Source organism: Tetrao urogallus, assembly GCF_951394365.1.
Source record: "Tetrao urogallus genome assembly, chromosome: 4".
In the NCBI taxonomy this organism is placed as follows: Eukaryota; Metazoa; Chordata; class Aves; order Galliformes; family Phasianidae; genus Tetrao; species Tetrao urogallus.
In genome coordinates this window covers 24663174-24687012 of record NC_136817.1, presented here as the reverse complement: position 1 = coordinate 24687012, position 23839 = coordinate 24663174, and the positions used below count along the sequence as shown (strand labels likewise).

Genomic DNA, 23839 nt, shown 5'->3' with positions numbered 1-23839 from the left:
GTTGACTTCCTCACCAGAGAGGGATTTCATAAGTAAAATTATTTCAATCATATATAATCTTGCTTCAACATACAATGGCTTCAACCAAGTCATTCTGAACTTATTTTTCTACTGATCTAGGCCTGTAATTCGGATAACTAAAACAGCAGTAGCCAACATTTTGTCTACAGATGACTTAACAGTTTTTAGGAAGTGATTGGAAGGTGTTAGGTACCAGTTCCCTTTCCTATTCTATGCCAGCCCTCCATCTGCTGGGTATAGCTATTAGATGCTAGATGAGCAAACAGTCTCCCTCTCTGCACCCTTTATGTAATGGACTGGCATCCAGCTTTGTGACTGGATATACAAGGAGCCTCCCAGCTGTGACCTCCTGTGTGACATATTCCCATTACTTGTCATTTCCTACATTGTTTCATCAGTGTACTTCCACTCAAGGGCTCTTAGGAAACAGCCTGGCAGGAATGAGGCTACTCACACCATTCTCTTTTCACATCTTGAGGGAGCTGGTAGCAGGCAGACGTTGGCTGAAGTAGTTGTTTGTTCAGCAGGGAGGTTTGTCTGTGACCCACTTGTTGAGAACCTAGGAGAGCAAGGAGTGATGGAATGGTGTTTTGGAGTGGTAACTTGTTGAAAACAGTGCTCAAGATCGTGCTTACTGCATGTCTTGGATCAGAGATGACTCCGGAGAGGTCAAGGAAAGGAATCAAGTCCTGAATGAGGCTGAGAGCTTGACTGAAAATCTCTAAGGACAAAGTGGTTTCTCATGACATTGTGGGTAGGCTTGAGTGAAAAGTAGGCTTGAATGAAAATTTCTTTTCTAACCCACAACACTTGGACCTGTAAAATGAGTTTGGAATCTGCATTTTCTCTTGTGTCCGTACTTATGAGAATGAGTTCTCTGAGTCTGTCTTACCAAAGTATTTCTCCTGGATTTGGCACTTGGAAAGGAAGCGTGTGCTGTCCTGAACCATTTTTCACTCTTCTTGATGTTTGTGAGACAAGGAACAGTTTTAGTTTGGATGGGCTAGTTCAGAACTAGTTACTTTATTTGATGCATTTATTTGATAACTTATGAAAGCTAATTGGGTGCTTAACCACTGAAAAACTGACAGAATTATTGAATTAATTTTTTATTTTCTTAATAGTGAACTGTGATAAAGAATAAACTTGAAATTCTCTAGTTTCTGGTCTTGCATGTACATGTTATTTAAGCTGTGTTTCTTGTGTCAACAAAGCAATCTTTTTCTAGTATATACATAAGGTCAGTTAACAGCTGGACTTTTATAGAGTGCACCTCTATATTTCATGTCTCATACTGCCATCTAAGGGCCACAAAGGCTGAGAAGGTGACTAAAGTTCCTTTAACATTTTCTGCTTACTGCTCTTCTTTTTGGGAAGTCAACAATTCACGAGTGAAAGGATGGGCAAGGAATCATAGCAATCACAGCAGACTCTTGGTGCTAAGTATTGTTTCAACTGAGGGCACAGATGAATCTTCTAGGAATCTGGAGTAAATGAAAAACTAGAATGTAAATCTGAGTTGTAGTCTTTTAGGAAAATGTTATTGCAATGAGTCTGTGTAAAAGTGAGTAAATAAGAAAATGAAATTCATTGGATTTTAGATTTCTCTTCAATTAACTTGCTTGTACAATCATAGAATGGTTTGGCTTGGAAGAGACCCTAAGGACCATGTAGTTCCAACCATTCTGCCAAGGGCAGGGACATCTTGCACTAGATGGATCAGGTTGCTCAAAGCCCGATCCAACTGACATTCAACACCTCTAGCAATGTGGCATCCACAACTTTTCTAAGCAATCTGTTCCAGTGCCTCATCACTCTCAGTGTGAAGAATTTCTTCCTGATGTCTAGCCTAAACCTACCGTCTTTTAGTTTAAAGCCATTGTACCTTGTCCTTAGTCCTGAAGAATTTCAGCTGAAACTCTTAACGGTGCAGGAGTGTGCTGTTCAGAATCTCAAAGGTACCAAAGTCCTTGATTCATAATAATGTAACGATTAGTACTTATAATGAGAAATTATTCACCATGGTTATACTTAAAATGATACAAAATCAGATAAACTATTTTTTTCCTAACTTTGCTTTCATCCTTTTTGTATTTGAGTGTTTCCATTTTTCGAGACTTTTGGAAAATTGTCAAAAAAAATTGATGTTAAATATTAAATAGCATGAGTTTAAGCATTCAAAATTTTATCAGGAAAGCTTTTGTTTCCAGGAAAAAAGAATGCTGCTTTTTGTTTGTTTTTAATCTGAAAACTGTACTTCTATAGGCTTAATTCCACAGCATCTTTCTCACCCAGATTTTTTAAACTACAGGTATGATAAGGTTTCAGTATTTGCTGATAGGGTGCTGTGTTGACATCGACAGACTGAAGTAGCTGTTGTAATGAGGACCCCTTTGAGCAAAACTCTATTTTACAATATATGAGTTGTCTTTCAGGCTAGTTTCCAGCAAACCTTGTGTAATAGAGAAAGTAATTAATCTTGCATGTTACTTTGACAGGCTCATGCAAGCAAAGACCTGGAAGAGCAGTTGCGATCTGTGTCCAGTGTGGATGAACTCATGACAGTACTTTACCCAGAATACTGGAAAATGTTCAAATGTCAGTTGAGGAAAGGAGGTTGGCAACACAACAGGGAACACTCCAGCTCTGACACAAGATCAGATGATTCATTGAAATTTGCTGCAGCACATTATAATGCAGAGATCCTGAAAAGTAAGTGCAAGATATAAAATAGGTTGTAATATGCAATAAATTAAAATCCAAAGGCATGTCAGTTATGTCAGCAATATGCTAAAGATAATCATCATCAATAAACCACCCTCAAACACAATTCTTTTCCACAGAAGTAGTTTTGGTACTTTATTCCCAGGAAGGTATAGATTGCTTTATCAGCTCAGTAAACATATTTGTCTTTAGGTATTAGAAATCCTAATTTGTAGAGACTGTGAAGATTTTTGGAAAAAGCAAAGGGAGCATTAACAGTTCAATTCAGTGAAATGATTTTGTTCACTTTCTGTAAAATCATGGCTGATAACATTTTCTTCTCTGACACGTTATCAGTTAGGAGATGAAATAATTCATTTGTAATAAATACTTCTATAGCCCCTTGACATTTCACATGGCCTGATTAAAAATATAATTCGCTCACAATTGAGAGGAGAAGGGAACACAGGATTTATAGCAATCATTTTTTACTTGATATTGGAAATCATGGACCTTTGCAGAGCCTGTTTTCTGTGAATTACCTACCAACAACTGGCTCCATGAGAGAATAAAGGGACTGTACAACTGCAGTTCTCATGCCTATTTAGCATAAGGTTATATTTGGCAAAGGCTGTATATGAAATGTTTGCCTAAATTTGCACTGATAATCTGAGCATAAATATGGCCTTTCAGCTTAACTCATGTTAATTTATAGAGACGTGCAATGCTTCCCTAGAGTTCAAGGTAGAACTCACCTGAAGCAAAAAAGAAAGGACAAGTATCAGCTTCAGCTGTGGTTTCTGTGTATCTGCCCAACTTTGTTAGGTTCCCTCTAAGCATCACTGTGACTTTGCATCTTCTCCATGGCACATTCCTGTGAAGAAGAAATTAGCTCAAAGTTAAAGCTGAACAACATGCATTTCATCCACTAAAGGATGAGACACTTGCAACACATTCTGATTCTAAGCATGAAATGCCTCCTATTGATTTACTGTAAGAGAGAATTGTTTTTAAACAGCTGCTTTATAACATACAAAATTCCCTATAACTTGGCAGGTATTGATACTGAATGGAGAAAAACTCAGTGCATGCCACGTGAAGTGTGTGTGGATGTGGGGAAAGAGTTTGGAGCAACTACAAACACCTTCTTTAAACCCCCGTGTGTATCCATCTACAGATGTGGAGGTTGCTGCAATAGTGAAGGACTCCAGTGTATGAATATCAGCACAAATTACATCAGCAAGACAGTAAGTTCTCATTCTTACTATAGTCCACATGCACCTTGCAAATCCATTTATGATCATGCATATTTACATCTCTCTTATTGCCACTATGAGAAAAGTGAATAAATAAATGCCAGAATACCTAGGAAAAAACAGCTGGAAAAACTACTGGCTGAAAAAAAAAAAAAAAAAAAAAAAAAAAAAAAAAAACAACTTTAACATTCTCTTTCCCCAAATATACTTTGCTTAAAAATAAATACAATTATTATGTCCAGTTCTCATTTATGAGATTATCCATGAAAGTTAATTCTGTCCTTTTTTTCATTCTTTTTCTTTCTCTTGTTTTGCATTTACTATTTGCCTGCTGTGTGAGGCATGTAATATCTGGAAAACTAGCCTGCAGTTTTGTTAGTGAAAAGTGTATTAGGACATGTGCAGACAGGATTCACGTTGCAGAAAGAGCCTTTTTAGAGCCAAACTTTGCTATATATTATGAGATATTAGTGTAATCTAGCTTTCTGTTGTGTTTTCATGTAACTTCGTTGGACTAGATCAGGACTAGTGAGCAGGTAGGAATGTGGGAATTATGCCTTGAACTTCTGTTAAAGGAAAGATGTCATCTTAAGTCATGTAAAAATAATCACAATGTTTGTGAGGGTATTTTGCTCTTGTTACAATATTCACTAGGGTTTTGTGGTGGTGGTTGAGAGTTTTTTCTTCTTCTATCTGTTTGTTTGTTTGTTTGTTTTTGTTTTTGTTTTTTTTAAGAAAGCTCATTTACTGTAAATCTTGCTTCATTTTCCAACCAGATACTTAAAGTTGAATATCGTAGTATATGTTTATAAAACATATATACAACTGCATAGTCAACTACTAGGTTGGAAATGTCATGTCCCTGTCATGAAAGTTCTCAGTGCTCTGAACCTTCTTGAAAGGGGAATTAAAAAAAGAAAATTACAGGAAAAAATATTATTCATTTTAAATAAATCTTCTGTATTCACTTCTCACCAAACCTGAAATTTGAAAATTTTTAAATCCCAAGTGAGCTAGGGCTAAAGAGCCACATAGCACAGGGATAATGCAACTCCAAATTGCTTGAGCAGGAAAAGTTACAACAGTGATAACTTTCAGCTCTGTAGTTATTTCCCCTAATGATGTCCTAATTCTAGTTGCTTGAAAGATGCAAATATATTTTTTTCACGTTAAGAACGAACAAATATGACCCTCTATTGTTATTCAGTTTATATAAAGTTTAGCTTACTGCAAGAAAGGATGATCTAGTTAGAGAAAGTTGTTACATTTAGCAAAGGTTTTCTGGTTTTGGAGTACAGTGTAAGTTTTGGGTAAATAATCCTTTTCTGTTCATCTTTCTTTTCATATCTTTTGAGTGAAGTCATTAGTCGTTTCGTTGCCTAGAGTAAAATGTTTAGACTAGTACTGAGTTTCTTTTTTTAAGTTCTTGATGTCATTGATGATACAGGAGTAATTAAAGTATTGAAAGCTGTGTAAAGGAAAATGTTACAGGACTTATTAGAAGAAAGAGGCAATGGTATTTTTTTTCTTGCCTATCCTGCAAAATAATAATAATCTCTTGCGTTTTATATCTTCTGTTTCCCGGTTCTGTCTGGTTTTTGACAGAATGAATTTAAAAAACAAAAAAACAAAAAAACCCAACAGCCTTATAAGGAGAGCTATAGCTATCTCTCTTTACCTGGTGTCATCTCAAATTCATTGAAGTTATATGACCACAGACACTGGGTACTATGTCAGATGGGCATTAGGAAGAAAAAAGTACTGGATTCAAGGCTCTTCTATGGAATTCAAGTGCCCTGCACACTTATTTTCACTACTATTTCCTTCTGTTTCCTGAATGAAAGGAGAACAAATGCTTAGTAACCAGTTGTTTTCTGTTTATTCATAAGTAATCATTTTTTGTACCCTTAGTTTTGGTGTGTAAATTCCTGAAGACAAGCCTCACACTGATCACCCTGCTGAAAAATGATTTAATGTGAAGCAAACTTTTCAGCTGGACGTCTTACTGTGAAGGCAAACCATAGCATTGGTTCCAGACATTAAAATCTAAATAAAGTTAATATCAGCTTTGATCAGAATTAGTCGTAAAGAAAAGAGCTCATTACAGAAAATACTTTTATGGAGAGCAAATGGTTGATTGGCAGGAAAATGGACTAGATCAGATGTTCCCAGATTGGCTTGTGAAACAGTGTGGTAGTCCAGAGAGAGGTCAACAGTTCTTTAGATCTGGCAGTAGTTCTAATGTTTCTCCTTTCTAGCTACTTAGCTTTCTTAGGAGAAAAAATAGAAAAATATTCAGCTTTGTTTTAATACAGATTGTTTCAACAAAATCTGTGGGTTTTTTAGTTGCTAAGGAGGGTTTATACAATCTTGGCTGGGTTTTGAAACGATTTCTTAAATAAGATGTGGTACAAGATCTATGACAACATTTGAGGATCACCCTAGTCAAATTTGAAAAATGAAGTAGATCTTTTTCTTCTCCTTTATCCATGACACTGCAATAGCACAGGTTAGCAGAGGTTTGTTGTATGTCTTGGCTTGTCTAATAAAGGTCTGTGGGGAAGGTGATTGGATGAGTCATTTTGGGGTTTTGATTGTTTTTTTTTCTAAATTGTTATCGATAAAATATTCATTCTCTTTTTACATGGCAAGTAATTCAACAATTACAGAGACTGGAACTACCTGGTGCAAATGCAGCCTATCCCTCAGCTGTACTTTTAGTATGCCCCACCTATAAGTTCTTTATTTGTGGAATGAAGGGAAGCAATGAGCAGATGTCAAAAAGCCATCTCATTCCATTCTTCTTGGCTGGCAGAATGGAAGTTTTTTGGCTTCTTACAGATCATGTCATGTAAAGGTCCTAAATCGTCTTTTTTCATGTTTAGAGTAATAGTTCCACAAGGGAAAACATCTTTCCAAAGAGTTTGAAATGAGATTTAGAGGAGCTTTTCTCACAGGAAACAAGCTAGCAGCTTGAAATTGTTTGCCATATTTGAAATGTACATTGCGTTCCTTTGTACAACTTGGAGATGTATGTAACACAAGAATTTTCACTTGTTTTGAACTTTACCATTTATGTCTTTTCCCATGCATTTTTCTATGTTAGACTAATGATCGTAATGATAGAGTAACTACTATTAATAGTGGAAGATGGATTGATATCAGTCTCTAATTTTCTCTGTTAAAATTTCTTGAAAAAAAAAATCTAAACTGATTCAAATACAAGAAGGTAGAATAAGGGGTGATAGCATATTAACAAATATGAAATACAAGATTTTAGATAAGCTACCTGATATCAGACATAATGTTTGAAATACAGTTGTTGGTATTTTTTTTTCTCAAAGAAGATAGTAAAATATATAATGATAATACAAGATTTTTCACATAACCTATTTTCATTCTTTTCAGTGTAGTAATGTTTAGTGTTTTTAAATTAAACAGCCCTATATCCTTAGCTTGAAAATCTCTTTAGACACATTGCGCTTTCTTAGGCAGGCTATGTTTGGCTGGCCTTACTGATGCTTTAGGAAATGCAAAGATCACAAGTAATGGAAACTGAATCAATCAATTTAAGGGAAATCTGCCAAAACAAACTGCAGCCCATCAGAAAACATAATGTAGTTAATGTAAATCTGGGAAAAAAGTAGTACCTCTCCTACAGAGAAAGGCTGGGGTAGCTGGGGGTGTTCAGCCTGGAGAAGAGAAGGCTCTGGGGAGACTTGACTGAAGTTTTCCACTACTTGAAAGGAGCTTACAAACAGGAGGGAGAATGACTTCTTATATAGTCTGATAGTGATAGGACCAAGGGGAATGGCTTTAAATTAAAGAGGGGAAATTTAGGTTGGATGTGGAGGAAATTTTTTACTTGGTGCGTGGTAAGGCACAGGAACAGGACACCCACAGAAGCTATAAGAGCCCCATCCCTGGAGATGTTAATTTACAGCCAGGTTGGATGGTGCCCTGGGCAGCCTGAGCTGATGGGTGGCAGCCCTGTCCACGGCAGGGGGGTTGGGATTGGGTGGGCTTTAAGGTCCATTCCAATTCTGTAATCTAGACTGATAAACTTCTCTCATCTTAATATGAAAAGTTTTGTTATTTTATATTTCATAAATTACTGATAAATTTATGTGTGCTGATACAACTGCGCGTATGATGATAACAATGAATAAATCAATTTAGCTACTGAAGCAATGAAATATACTTTGTATAGAAATCAAGAACTATTTTTCTTCCGGAAAGTATGGCATGAGCTCCTATTAATCTGAAGGGAGTTGTCAATGCAGTGAATCAAAAATACATGTCTTACTAAGAATTGGCGACCATTACCATATGTGAATTTTTCTTTGGCTGGAATGCTGATAGGTTTTTTGATCAAGAGTAGGAGAGTCCTCTCCACTGCTGGATTTAATTTTTTTTACAGTTCAAATCACTCTGAGTTCTAGTTTGCCCCATCCTTGTTTCTGTAACTCCAGCTCTGTAAATGAATGAAGGAAGAATTCCACCAGTATGGGAGCTGGAAGCAGCCAGCCACATGGCAGTATATGTGGGACACAGTTCTAGCCAGGAAGATCTTGCAAGGGTAGCTGAAGGAGCACCCTTCAGGTTGGCAAGGAGACTGTTGCACTTGGCATCACAGTAATTGCAGATTGTGGAGTGCTAAAGGTCAAGATGGCTTGGATGGAACAAGTCAGAGCTATCTTTGCCTTGTATCCTCTGGCTGTTTCTCACCTAAGAAGTACAGCATAGAGCATATGTTCCTCTGTTTCTGAGGATTTAAAAACTAATTTACATATAAAAGAATTAAAGTTTAGGGAAAAAATGGGTTTTAATAGCATTCATGCTTCTAGAAGGGATCTAATTATTCTCTTACCTCTGTGTTAGTCTGAAAAGTAGTGTAATTGCATACCTCTTTGTACCAAGAGACAGAAAATACCAGCAAGAGAAGCTGACATTGAGATCTGTAGGACATGCTGCCTTTTAGTTTAGGCTGGTGCAGTGGCATGAAGGTTAAGTATTAATTAAGCCAAAAATACACCTGATTACAGGCTGTGTTTGAGAAATTACAGGTCTCCTCAACTCCTCTGAACAACAACAAAATCAGACTTTTCAAGCCTTTTAAAGTACAAATTGTGTTTGTATTTCAGTGCTGTGCCTTGCAAACAGTATGTGTTTTAATATTATACATATTCTAAAATTGAGATATGAGTTGAAGATGGATAGGTATCTTTTCCTGACATTGAAGGATTTATGAAATATATTGGATAGTGAAATATCTACTTGATTTTTTTTATTTTTTTATTTTTTTGCTAAAAATCACTACTATGGAGAATAAAAAGTGATTAAGTGCCCAGATATTTATAAAAATATCTATGGACTATAACAATAGACCCTAAAGTCTGTAGTCCAAATATATGAAGAAAAATGAACCTTTCTTCATTTCTGAAAACAAGCATTTCAGTTTTGGCTAGGTTGAAAGATTTATGGTGGGATAAATATATTCAAAGTATTACCTGTAGATTTGTGATGTGTATACTTATTTATGATAGAGGTTTTCATTTTCTCTTTCTGTTCCTCTTCATTTTTTTTGTTGTCCTCAGAAAAAATTGGACAGAAAATTACTCTTCTTTGTTTTAAAATGTCAAGATTTCTCAATCTGAGCTATTGAGTTTTTTGGTTCAAGAAGCTGTAAATACAGTAATCTTTAGTAATTTCTATGTGTAACTGTGGTGGTTGTTTTCCATTTGTTTTCTGACCTTAATGCAGTGTTGGTAGCACACAGGTACAGAACAGTGTGTGCAAGATCAGTCTATTAGGATCATTTCATATACTTTAATTTGCTGTCTCATATACTATAATTATTATTTTTCTCAAAACTGTGAGCAATAAAAGCTCTTCACTTTGAAATAACCTGACCTAATACCTACTACTATTAGATCTCTTGTTCTTTTGGAGATAGAATCTTACTCTTTGCAGTCTTTCATCCTGAATGTCTGTCTTTATTAAATGGTTCACTAAGAATAGACCTGGTGGAAATGTCTTTCACCTTATTGCATGTAGCATGAATTAGTCCAATTTTTTTATTTGAAGCTGAGAAGGAGGGGAAGATATAGGCCTTTGAGCATACAGGTAAAATCAGTCCTTTACTGAATGGGGGCATCAGACCAAAACACTGGAGAACTACTCTCCAGGAGCAGCTACCCATAGGGACAGTAGACAACCAGCGATAGTGTCAGGAAAGAAGGCAGGCTAAACTGGCTTCGTACACAGATGTTATGGTGCCTTTCTCAAAGTTCTTTCTAGATCTTGATATTTGGTGGTTAGATGTTACCAAGTATGTCCTGTAGTGATAAAAGATTTTGAAATCACTGTTCTGAAGAATAGCAAGGAATAAATTAGGGATGCTGACAAAACCAGAAAGCATCACAGGAGGTCAGATAACCTAACCTGAAATGATTTCTTGAGATGGTGATTCAAATCCAACTTATGTATATTCACTTTCACTTAAACAGCTTCATTGGATTTAGAGATGCTGCTAGCACAGCTCAGACAAGAACATTGGTTATTTTTCAGTATGAATGCGATTTCAAAATACCAAAGATTATTTAAGCAGAATTATATATATATACACACATATATATGTATATAACACATATATATATATATATATATGTATATAACACATTTTCTATAACAGTCTGCTTTTCAACGATGTTTTTCTTGTGAAATCCCTTCTTGATATTTATCTTTCCTGTTAGATATAGAAAACATGTCTCCTTTATTCAGTATGCATCAGAATATAGTCTCCTAGTAGTATATGCAGACACGCTAGAAAGAAAAGGAAGAACAAGTCAACACATCCAATTCCTTTTTTTTACTTCTGTCATTTCCATTGAGGAAGAACAGATCTGGTTCTATTGTTTTCAGAAATGCTGGCCTATGTATCATCTTCAGCAGTTTCTAGAAATGAGGACCGGAGTGACACAAGAAGTATAATAATATAATCTCTAAGATAAATAGTTGTCTTTGTTTTATTGACTCTGTTTATAAACCGTAGCTTCTAGAGGGTGTTGTAAAACACATTGCTTTTAACAGAATTTAGAATAAATTGAAAGTGACCAGTGAGAATAAGGAATCCAGTTTACATTTCTGTTACTTAGCGAGGTTTTTTTGTGGTGTACCAATGAATGGTAATACTTGTTAGCAACATTCATCTCTAAAGTGATACCTTTGTCATTTTAAGTGGGTGGATAAATGCAGATGAAACAGTGATAAACATGAATTCACATCTTCAGCTCATACTCTGGAAGTGTTCGAATTTTTAGTGAAATTTATGTTAGCATATTCCTGAAGGCCAACAAGTGCTTAGGGATTGTAACCGGCATCCTACACAGCCCACTCCAGTAGTCTGGAATCTGTTAGATTTTGCAGTATGGCAAAGTGACGCGCTCCAAGAACAGAGGAAGAACAAAGCATGCCCTTTTATTTCAAATAGCTGTAGATTGTTTCATGCAAATAACCGTGCTTCTTTTCAGCTGTTTTTATTAGTTCTCTCTGTAATGGGCTTTTACTTCTGTTTTGGAGTAGCAAATTCATAATGTTATGAGAGCAGAGAGAGATGCATATTCATTGTCCCGCACTTTAGTTCATATGAAGAAGAATGTTTTTTACAAGGGACTTTATGACACATGACAGTGCAGAAACATAGAATGGCTTAGGTTGCAGGAGATCTCAAAGATCGCCTAGTTTGAACTCCCTGCCATGGCCAGGGTTGCCACCTACTATACCAGGCTACCTAGGATCCCATCCAATCTGGCCTTGAATATGCCTCCAGAGATATTCATCCACAGAGTCTCCAGACAACATGTCACACTGCCCTCACCACCCTCTGAGTAAAAAATTTCTTCCTAACTTCTAACCTGAATCTCCCCTCTCTTATATTAAATCCATCCCCCCTCATTCTATCATTATCAGACTGTATAAAACGTCTGTCCCTCAAGTTCTATTGAAGTACTGGAAGGCCACAGTGATGTCTCTCTGGAGCCTTGTCTTTTCCAAGCTAAACAAGCCCAAAAAGTAAAGGATCCAATATTTGTTTGTAAGCCAAATATGAGTATAATAATAACAAAAAGTCAGTAGAAAGTCCATTTACTGAATTCTGTTGAACTTAATAAAAGCCCTGGAGGCTTGTCCAAATAAATATCGTTATCACAGAGGGAAAAATGGATTTGCCATTCATTTTATTAGTACCAAACTTTAAACTAAACTAATTGATTTACGCCTGTACTCATTAATGATCCAGGATCAAAATTTTAAGAACGGTATTTTGCAATTGCAGCAGGAATCCAAATGTTAATATTCTTTGAAATGTCTCTCTGAAAAGAGGAATTCTTTCCATGTTAACTCCATAGAAGGGTTGTTTTTCTCTATTGGCACAGTGATTATGTGAGAAACTTTTTTTTTATTTGGTTTTCCCTTCTACAGAACCAAATACAGATTAATTTTCATTTTGAGATGTTACTGGAAAAAAATTTTTAAACTAACATAATGGATGTAGTAGTTCTTGCATTAAAAGCTAATTGTAATGTATTTTATGTATGTATTGTATATCAGTTATATGTAATATGTAATATCAATTGTATGTATTTTGCATTGTAATTCTCTGTAACAGAGTATAATGCAAATATTTCTACCAACTCAGTTATTTTATGATGGCACTCCCACTTTTAAACTTTTAAAAAATTCAGTTACTAAATACTGCCAGAATTCATTTCGTTAAATAGATATTTGTCATAGTAGACAACGCTTTACAAAGTTTAGGTTTAAGCTGTATAATTTAGAATGGCAATAATATGATATTTATATGAGCTGTACAAGCACACTCATACCTTGCGGGTACTTGATGAGTACACACCACACTGCTGCACCTGCATGCCTGTCAGCACCCAGGCTCACTTGTGTAATTCTGTGCAAGATTTTGTGTTTGAGATATCTTGTAGATGTGCTTTGCTTTTTGAATCATTTAAAATTATAGTTTTTTTGGTTTTTTTTTTTTTCAGTTACTTTAGCATGCAGTATGTCTGCCATACTATAAAAGTTATGGATTATAAACAAGGCTTTGACCTAAAAGTATGTCCTAACTTTTCAGTAGAGTATTGAGATGTTAGTCTTGAAGTGAAATCTCTTCAAGTTTTTCTGCTTTTTTTAGCAAGATACCATTGAAGTAATCTTTGTTCACTTGTTAAACTACATTTCCCACTAAAGTTGGCATTTTATTAATTAGCATAGATGAATATTTAAAAACTGATTATTTCTTTATGTTCTGGTAAAATATTCAATATACGTTCCATTAGATGACCATGTAATTTACATTTATATCAATACCAGAAAGAAAAACTATACTTTATGATGTATGTCAACATTTCTTCATGCAAAAATGTTTTGTCTAAATCCAACATAGTGCTGTTATAAACAAGCTCTGTAAATTTTGCAACGATTTATTATTATGCAACATATGTATTATTATAACCAATTGCAGTTTTTCCCTTTTAAAAATTATTCTTGTTTTCCAACTTTCCAATGCATATTCCAAGTACTATGTTTTGAATATTAAGAAGACTGGCAATTTGAAGTTATTTCCTCTAGAAGAATGAGTTCTTCATGCATTTTTCTTAACACCTTTGGTAACTTTGAATTGAATGCAGTATTATGCAAACAGGCATGTAATAGGAGTTAACATTGAAAATATTAAATTTTATTATTTTATGTAATAATGATTTATCAGTTCAATTAAATATTTCACTGAATTATATTAGAGAAGAAAAAGCAGAGGTTAAGTTCCCAATGGCTGTTTCTGTATATATATGTCTGTATTATCTTCAGTTGTACTGTTACTAGACTATAAACAAGTTCTTTTATTCTCTTTGCTTTCCCTTCTGTAGTTATTTGAGATTACAGTGCCTCTCTCTCATGGCCCCAAACCCGTAACTGTCAGTTTTGCCAATCACACGTCCTGCCGATGCATGTCTAAGTTGGATGTTTACAGACAAGTTCATTCTATCATAAGACGTTCCTTGCCAGCAACACAAACCCAGTAAGTATGAGACTTGTCTTTCCTTTCATGTTATGAGAAAGCCTATGTGATTAAATATAAAATATTGCTGGAAGCTTTCACAGTTAGGATGGGTAAACCTGTGTGTATCAGTAGTAGCAAAACACATTTTGCAAAGGAGCTGATATTGTTTTACAACAAAAGACCGTTACTAAAGTAATTAGCTCAGTACCTTTCTGACCAATGTGCCAACTAGGGGTAGATCAGTAGAAAGTGAAAAGTAATGAGTTGGTTTCTCAATGGAAACAGCTAAAGTGAAATTAAAGTGTTAAAATAACAAAAATCACTTGTAATAGTTACATTAAAGGAAAACTATCCAAAAACAGTTATTTTTACAGATAAGGAGTTTGACATTTCTCCCTCAAACTGTATTTATTTTCCTTTTAAAATAAAACAGAAACAGCCAAAAAGTCCTACGCTTTTTAAAAGAAAAATCCTGCCAGAAGTGAGAACAGATCAGAGTGGGAAGAGGAAGTAAAGTGTTAATGAGTAGTCCATTGAACTGACAGATAGCTTTGTTCAGTTAGTCCATAGGCTTGGTGATTTTGATAGGATTATTTCAGCACTAGAAGCACTCATTTCTATCATTTTAGAGGACTGAGTGTTTGATTTCATGACATATAAATATTATGTAGATGATGTGTAGATAACAGTGTAATGGGTCTTTATAGAAGATCAATGAATAAAAGCTAACCTGGAATTAATTGTATGCATTTTTAGTAAGGTGACAGTTTAAAACACCCATAGAAACAAACTAGGTTGTCTTCTTTGGGTGTTTTCATTCACTTTAAGTTGGGATGTTCTCTGATGTGTTCAAGCTAAGCACGGATTATATTCTGTTTGAATTCAAATTGTTGAACTGGTTCATCAAAATTTGGATCATGAACAGTGGATTAGAAGAGCATTAGGGAGTAAATCTAGTGTTGGTTTAATTAATTGGATAATACACAGATTTTAAAAACTCAAAACCTAAGAGTCAATAATAAAGTCAAATTACGCTGACTGTTGGCCGCTTCTCAGTGCTTCTATGCTAAGAGCAGCTGCAATTATCATGGTAAGGCTTTATTCTAGCCAGAAAACAACTACCTGTTAAAGGGAAGCATGGAGATGCCAGACTTCTGACTGTTCTATAATGCTAGATTAAACAAAGTCTGTATAGGTTTTATTCTTAAGCACTGTTTTTACTTTTATTTCCAGGATCTCAAAGCAATTAAGATGCTTTTGTTTGTTTTTAATATGTTCTTTTTAAAAGAAGTCATAGCATTTAAACTAAAAGCAATTGATTGTGTTGCTGATGGGTGTCTGAATGCTTTTTGGAATCCCACTGCGTATTTTAGTGGAGGTTTTAGCCTCACGTATAGCACTCATGTTACAGGGGCAGGTCTGTATGTGCTCTTTTTAAGAGAGATGTGTTGATCTCATGAATTATTGAAAAGAAAATCCTGAGAATATAAACTTTTGTTTTTAGGGTTGTAATGCTTAGGATTTAGTAGTCTGGACTGTGTCACAATCCACATTAGGAAGAAGAGAAAAATTACCTGTAAGACTGAATATAACTTGTTGACCTTTTTTTATGAAGTATATTTTCTGCACAACTTGATCATTTAAATTAAGGCCCATGGCTTTACCTGTTCTCCTACTTTATTCTATTTATTTCCTTTTAATAAGTAAGTGGTAGCTACTTCTACATACTTGTACAGCTGAGGCATGTCAGTTCACGCTAACTAGTGTTTCAGAATACCTTCTGGATTAATGACTTCTTATGCTGTATCCTTCTCTGCTTATGTAAAATTTCATTGAGATTTGCAGCTCAGAAAATTGATGCTTTGTTTTAGAAATTTTATAGGCAGTAGGGGCTAGAAGTAAAGACCAGGCGCTGCTCTCCTGCTTCAATACATGTCATAGAGATCCAATTCTCTCTTTTTCCATGGTAGTGTAAGTAAAGTAGGTGCTTAGAAAGTTGATCTATATTGTAGGTGCTACATATTTCTCTCATGTATCAGGTAATGGCTTAGCATACTATTTTATGTTGAAAATGTGAAAAGTAGTATTGAAATTTCTTTGAAAGTTTTTTGTCTGATTTTTTTTTTAAGCCCTCTTGAACTTTCCTAAAATAAGTCATTTTAATGTTTCAGTCATTTTCTGTAGTATCTTTCTTTCCTAGCAGCCAGAGAAGAACTTGTAAACAAGCAGTTTCATCCCTTTTGCTGTCGATCTCCAATTCTGATGTTCAACTTCTTGGCTTTCATATCACATTGCCTTAGTGTAGTTCATCTGTGCGTAGTGTTTTCTCACACTGTCACTCTGGATGCCTTCTTTAGTAAGTTTTAAACGTGTGGTATGACCAAGCTGCTCCAGGTGCAAGTTGTTTTTGTATTCCGCTTTTAAACAAAATAGCATTATAGGCCTGTAAATTCTCTGTGCCATTTCCCAAGCTGAAACAGGAGACAGGCAAAAGGACATTGTGTGCCAAGCAAGGGAGCAAGGATGATCTCATCAGTGGAGTGAAATCAGGAAGCACGAGCTTGATAAAGCATGAGGTGGTGCAGGGTGATGTTAAACTACAGGAAAAGAGCTGTTTAATGTGGTGAAGGGGAGTGGTATCCTTGAATGATAATCATGGAAGAATGTCTTAGCACCTGCATTTTTCAGTGAGTGAGTAATGGTGCTTCTCTCATGGAAAGGAGAAAGTGCCTAAAATGGATTATGTGTGTGTTGGTTTAACAGATGAGAATTTTAGAAGTACTACAGAAATAATGAATAGATTACAGAGCCTGGATGCATGAAATTAGGCATGACTCATTAGAAGTTGTAATGGTAACTGTAGTGATGAAGAAATTATAAGCAAGGAAGATCAGAAAATACTTATTCACATATTCTTTGTGTGGTGAACTTACCCATGGAGCGTCATATCCTTTAACAGCTGCTGTTAGGACTTTTTAACTGTACTCTAGCAAATACAGAAAACTATATGTTAAATGGTTTATTTTCTCTCATGTCTTAAGTGACTTCATTAGTGCTGAAGTCCAAATCTTTAGAGTCGAGAAAGAGGTCCAAGATTTGAGCGGCTGATAAGGAATAATCAGTTAATGACAACTTTTGTGTAAAGAAAGGATGTTAATAATTGGATTTTGGATTGGATACGTTTTGAAGATTTGAGTTTGGTTTACAACAGTAAGTCAGAAATTACTGTCACTTATCTTATGCCTGTTTGTCAGAGAACATTTTTGTACCACCAAAAGTAATGTAGAAAATTTTGTCTGGTACCACCTATGTGGTATCTCATGTACAGATATCTTTATACTGATCCATTGATACATAAGGTTTACGTTGAAGGGTTAGAAAGCATTCACAGTGGTTTTTGTAAGCCAGAGCTAAAACTTGAAAGGTGAGATGATATCTTCAGCAAATGGTTGAACATTTCTGCACGGGGGCAGGACCTTGACTAGTTACTGATGTGATAGGAGCTGAAAGTAAGATTATGAAAGCTTTTTGTAATGGAGGGAAACAAATGGAAACAGCGCTCAAAATCAATTTTTTGTTATTATGGCAATAAACCAGCAGTGTATTTCATTCAATAGGTGCCACGTGGCAAACAGGACCTGTCCAAAAAATCATGTCTGGAATAATCAAATTTGCAGATGCTTGGCACAGCAAGATTTTGGTTTCTCTACTCACCTTGGAGATTCTGGTAAGTAATTTTGCTTAGAGGATTAATTGTAGTTCCATATTTTGATTTGCCTAAAGAAGAAATTATAAGAATTGATTTAAGAGGTTGATTATTTTTCTTTATTTCTAGCATTAAACACCATTGCTTCTCTTTTGATTTATATTTGTTCCTGAAATGCCTCAAAGTATGAATTGGATGTTGTTTTTTTCCATGTAAAAATACAAGAGGAGGAGTACAAAATCAGAATCAAACAAAACAAAATTCTGATAATTGTGCAACTTTTCTGTGCTTTTCCAGACACATCTGAAGGATTCCATATTTGTGGGCCCAACAAAGAGCTGGATGAAGAAACCTGTCAATGCGTCTGCAAAGGAGGTGTGCGACCCTCAAGCTGTGGCCCTCACAAAGAATTAGACAGGGCATCATGTCAATGCATGTGCAAAAACAAACTGCTCCCCGCTTCCTGTGGGCCCAACAAAGAATTTGATGAAGAAAAGTGCCAATGTGTATGTAAAAAGACCTGTCCCAAACATCAGCCACTAAATCCTGCAAAATGCATCTGCGAATGTATAGAATCTCCCAATAAATGTTTCTTAAAAGGAAAAAGATTTCATCACCAGACGTGCAGGTAAAAATTCAGTTTTTTAGCTTTTTTAATCTATCTAAAGTATAAAATTTGTGATTACATTGTTAGCTGTTTTATTGAATCGTTTTGTAGCCATAAATTGCAAGCCTCTCTTAATTCCATCTTTAGCTTCCATATCTTTCATTGACCCAAAAATAAGCTGTTAAACTGATCCCAGGTGTACATGTATTACTTACATAGACTGAAGCAGCATGAAGTAATGTTACTCTCTTAGTTACAAAGACCACACTTGTGAAATAATCCAGGATTATTAGCACTGAAAACAGTGAACAAGATATGAATAGTTAATAAATGCCATATTTGCAGCTTCCTCATTCCTTGTTGCTTTCTTCATATCTCATTGGTTGAACTAACCAGTTTGAAGTAACTTAACTGTAATCCGGACCTGGTATCATAAACAAATTATTGCAAAGTGGTATCCAAATCAAGCTTGCAGCGTGTTAACTTACCTGTAGGAATAACAAGATTAGCCTCAAGCCTGAAAAAAAATTGCCTGGGGAAAAAAGGGATTCTGAAATGGTCTTAGAGTATACTGTAGTGGTTTCGAACCGAAGCTAGCAATAGATCATAACGTCTGTCTTTCACAAACAGGCACCTATTTAAATACAGGTTTCAAGTATAACTGTTGAAATTTGAAACTTATACTTTTCTCATTTGAGTCACTGCCAGTGTCTGGACAAAAAAAAAAAAACAACACACCAGACTTGTACTTTGTCTCCATTATACACTAGAAAGTATTTAGCATTGTTATTGTAAGGTTACTTTAGGTCACATTCTCATTGTAATAGAATAAAAGAATGAAAAAAGGGAAAGGAAGAGGAGTTCAGGGACAACCACAGATAACTATCTTTGTATAAGTTCTATTCTTCAGTCAAGGAGAAATTGTCCCCCTTTTTAGGTATGTATGCTTTAATGCTTGTTGTCATTGAACTTATTTGAATCTAAAAGAGGCTTTTCTGTTTTTTTTTTTTTGAAGTTTGTCTTAAGCATGTAGTCACTGATCTTACTTCAGAATGCACATAGATGTAATATTAAGTACAGATGTAGCGCTACTGAAATCAGAGAGTAACTGAAGGAGTTTACTACCTGAAGGAAGTATGTTCTCATTTTCAAGATCATAGTTATGATGTGACATAAACATACATACCATAAACAGGGTAATGCAGGCCCACTGCATTAGTAAAGAAGTAAGAAACAGTTCTGGGTAGGAAAACAGCAGACTCAACTATCAACCAAGTCTGGATTTCCACCTCAAGCTTGACAGGATAGAGAATGGTAAGCTGATTGCAAACCAATTTAAAAGCAGAAAAATATTACTCTATCTTCAAAATTAGAGGGGAAAAAACCAAGGTTTGAATGGAGCTACAACCAGGCAATACTTCAAAAATATTCCTGAGAATCTCTCGAAATAAACCTGCTTATCTACAATAATATAGCATTGTGTTTTGTGAAGAATAGACCAGCTAAAAGTGGTTGCAAGAATATGATAGCTGCATATTAATGCCCACTCTTTATTTTTTCAGTTGTTACAGACCGCCATGTACAGTCCGAACGAAACGCTGTGATGCTGGATTTTATTTCAGCGAAGAAGTGTGCCGCTGCGTACCCACATATTGGAAAAGACCACTTATGAATTAGTGAAGAAAGCTACTTGCTATTTTGGTGTACATTTTTTCCATTAGAACAAAAGAACAACAGAAACTTTGCAAATACTTGGAATTTAATGTTCACCAGAGACCCTGTGGGGCTTTCACAGACAAATACATTGTGCTTTTCTCAAGATGTGGAAAGCAAATGTAGAAAATAACTGGGGTTCATGTTTTATAAAGAACTCAGTAAGGACTTATTTTCTGCCAATGACCAAACAGCCTAGGTTCTACTTCTTGTGATTTTTTTTAAAGAGATAATGACTATATAATTTATTTCCACTAAAACCATTGTGCAGCATTTGTTTATAGCAGTAACAATTGTTAAAGCTCACTGTGATCAATATTTTTATATCATGCAAAGTATGTTTAAAATAAAATGGAAATTGTATTATATAATGATGAGAACGTTTGATCCATCTGCCTATGGAAGGGAACTACAATTCGTCTACATTACCAGAGCTCGAAAAAAGGAGAGAAAGATATTAAGAGAAAGCACTTGTATAAGAAAAAAAATTCAGATGTTTCCTTGGAGCTATTGTATATAGCATTTGAAATACAATGAGTTAATATTTCATAATCCAGTGATACTTCCATCTTTGGAATAAAATCAGCAAAGCAAATACAGTTAGTAACTAATGAAAACATTGCAGATCTTGCACGTACCTTGTGCAACCATAAGGTCTGCAGCAACTAGTTGTGTTCCAAAATGTACATTCTTTAATTTCTTGTTGTCCTGGTTTTATCAGTATTCCATATCATGACATCATGCAGCAAGCTGTTTGGTGCCGGAGCGCTGCGATTCCCGGGTCCTGTGCTCCTATCAGTCTCAACTATTCTCACGTGAGTTCTGGCTTTCTGAGAGGAGGATAACTGAGAAGAGACAGACTACGCTTCCCAGACGACAGTTTTCCAGTACTCACGTGATTTCCAGTTCTGGGTGATGGGGCAGAGCACTCTTCCCTTCCAGGAGGCCAGCTGTGAGTATCTGCTTATAAAGACTTAGACTCTGTCTGTCTGTCTCTGTAATAGTGTTGAACATTGCTCTGTAGACATGAGCCAGGCCCCAAATAATTTGTTTCTCCTTAGATTTGCTGAGGCTGCAACCATGCTGTCTTAAAGCTGCCTAAAATTTCAGGGTTCTGTATGTGTCCAGGAGTGAAACTTTAACACACCAGGGCTGCCCATTTCTCTAAGGTCTCTCCGAAGTCCATCCACACTCCCTGCCATTCAGTGTTCTCTGGATTTGGGGGAGGCTTTCTCCAGATACTGTAAATACAAATACCGAGTAAAATGATGTGGAATGATTCAGGGAGTTTTACAGCATGATTATTGACCAAAAATTTCAAAAATGTGTAAAGGAGTTGAAGGAGAAAGTGGAAGCTTGGTTAAAAGTCACACGTTCTATAAAATAATTATTAACGCCCACTGGGGCATAACCTCCAATGTTAAAATCATACCATATTGTATATAGACTCCAGATATATGTTTCCACCAAGTGATTATAATTTTTTATACACGCTAACAGCCATAAAGAGCAAAGTGACAAACTTAAAAAAGACCCAGAACATTCTAAGTACCAAAACCTGAAACATGATAGAATGTAATCCCTTAGCAAGTTGTATTAAAAGGGATAAAATCAGTCTCTTTTTTTATTTTAAGCTACTAAGAGCAAATTGGCATGGTGTCAGAAATAATAAAGAATAATATAAAATAAATATAAAATAATAATCTATTGAAAGTTATTACTACGAAAGTTAAAATGCCATCATCCTTTCTATGTTAGTATATATAGTAAAGGCTGTATACTACTAAAATAATTCAGAATGCCTTGATGTAGTTTTATTCTATCATAGAGTCAGTCAGATATCCTGGTCAAAAGTCTGTGTGTAAAAAAAAATAATTTGAAGGAACACATTTTATACTATGCCGGGGACATGAAAGGGTTTCCACCAGTCCAGTATGGATCAACATCTTGTCTGCCTAAAAAGTTGTCAGGACTTCTCTTTGTTAAAGTGAGTGCAAAATCAAGCATCTACAACTCAGGGAAAAAGGTAAGACTTTTAACTTGTATGGTAATAGCAGTGCATATAGAAAATCCACTCAAAATTAAAATGTTTCAGAAATTGGAAGGGATTTGTTAAATTACACCAAATTTATTGTGCATAGAAATCAAGCAAAGCAAGATTTTTGTAGTAGTGGGAAGATCTACTAAGATATATTTAGATGTCATTATTTTCAAGTGCTGGTTCTAAGCAGCAGCTCTTCTCTTTTTTTAATAAGATGGTAAATAGTACTTCCAGTTATTTCCTACAATGTTGAGGTTTACTTTTCTGGATAATTGCACGCTCAGATAACACAGCTCTTTAAACTGTTTTAAATAAAAGACCACCTATTTATTATTTAAACAGCATAAAGTTTAGGCATACAAATACCGAGGCATATCTTTATTACTGTATCGCCTCAGCAATCAAATGCAGGTTGAACTCCAACTGACAACTTTATGATAATACAACCAGACTCAACTTCCCTTCAGTTAGATTATTAGTCATGCAAATCAGCAGTGATTAAATTGACAATGAGAGCCTAATAGCAAGAGACCAATAGCCAAAACTTCATCCAGTATTACTAAAGATCAAAAAATCTACTTCTATGTCTCAGCAGCTTAAAAAAAAACCAAGAGAATACCCTAAGAAATCAATTCAAAAGCAATTGTTATGAAGATTTAAGTGAAAAAACTGTAGGTGAAGCTCCTGGAGTAAGCTTCCTAAATTCTACTAACGTCCAATATAGAAGAGAAGAAAGAATCAAAATCTGAAACCAGGAACAAAAGCCAAGTAATCCAATATCTAACAAGTTAGATAATACACACTTGTGGTTCAAAAGGAGGAGAACACAAGCAACAACAGAGCAAAACCGCATTCCAGCAAGTATGTAGATTATAAAAACTGAATATTTTAATACTGTAAAAAAAAAAAAAAAAAAAAAAAAAAAAAAAAGGCAAAACAAACCAACAAATGACCACCAAACAGAGCAATGCTCACTTTAAGTAATTTGAAATGCATTCACTAAAACAAAAGAGCTAATAAAAATCATTCTATTGCAGCAAATATTTGGATTTCTGCTGAAGACAATATTCTAAAGCTGCTCTCCAAAGTGAAAGTTACTTTCTTGAATGCATTTTTAAAAAATTTATAACCCGGAGGACTTTTGAACATTAATGGTGTAAATCACTAAGAAAAACTAAGATATAAAGAAAGCAAAGACTTGGCTTTTGAAATATGTTACAAATCAGATTTATGTTTGAGCAGTGGACTGGCCAGGAATTCTTAAAGATATACAGATAAGCAGAATAAGACACGAATGCAATTGCTGGCATTTTTGGGTAATCATGCTCTCCTTCTTTACATCAAACATATAGAAAAGCTGATAGATTTACAGCATTTCCAGCTTGAGGTATTATTTCATTTTAATCTTGCAATTTTCAGCTTCAATTTAGTTCTTAATTACCTACTCATCAAATATATTTAAAAAATAGTAGATGTACCCTAAAAATACCTAGAAATATGGGTGATAATCATATATACAATTTATTTTGCACTAACTCTGCAATAAAAACATTATACTGCCATTTTTGTAAAGCAAACAAACAAACGAAACCAACTACCATCTTGAAAAAAAATACAGGGAATAGAAAAAAAGACTGCAGTCAATCATGCTTAATAGTAAGCAGGTTAATGCTTACACTGCATCAGGAATTTACAGCAGTTCCTTTATTCTTTCAATTAT

At 35.1% G+C, this 23839-nt stretch overlaps 1 protein-coding gene across 1 annotated transcript in view; it reads left to right on the top strand.

Annotated features, from left to right (window-relative positions):
- VEGFC (vascular endothelial growth factor C) overlaps positions 1 to 20042 on the top strand; it is a gene marked incomplete at both ends in the record, with an annotated part of 62778 nt that extends 42736 nt beyond the window's left edge. The window contains 6 exon segments of the mRNA XM_079534510.1: positions 2520 to 2733; positions 3781 to 3971; positions 13919 to 14070; positions 17670 to 17779; positions 18056 to 18386; positions 19928 to 20042. Coding sequence (XP_079390636.1) covers positions 2520 to 2733; positions 3781 to 3971; positions 13919 to 14070; positions 17670 to 17779; positions 18056 to 18386; positions 19928 to 20042 — 1113 coding nt within the window.
- Between the last annotated feature and the right edge of the window lie 3797 nt (positions 20043 to 23839).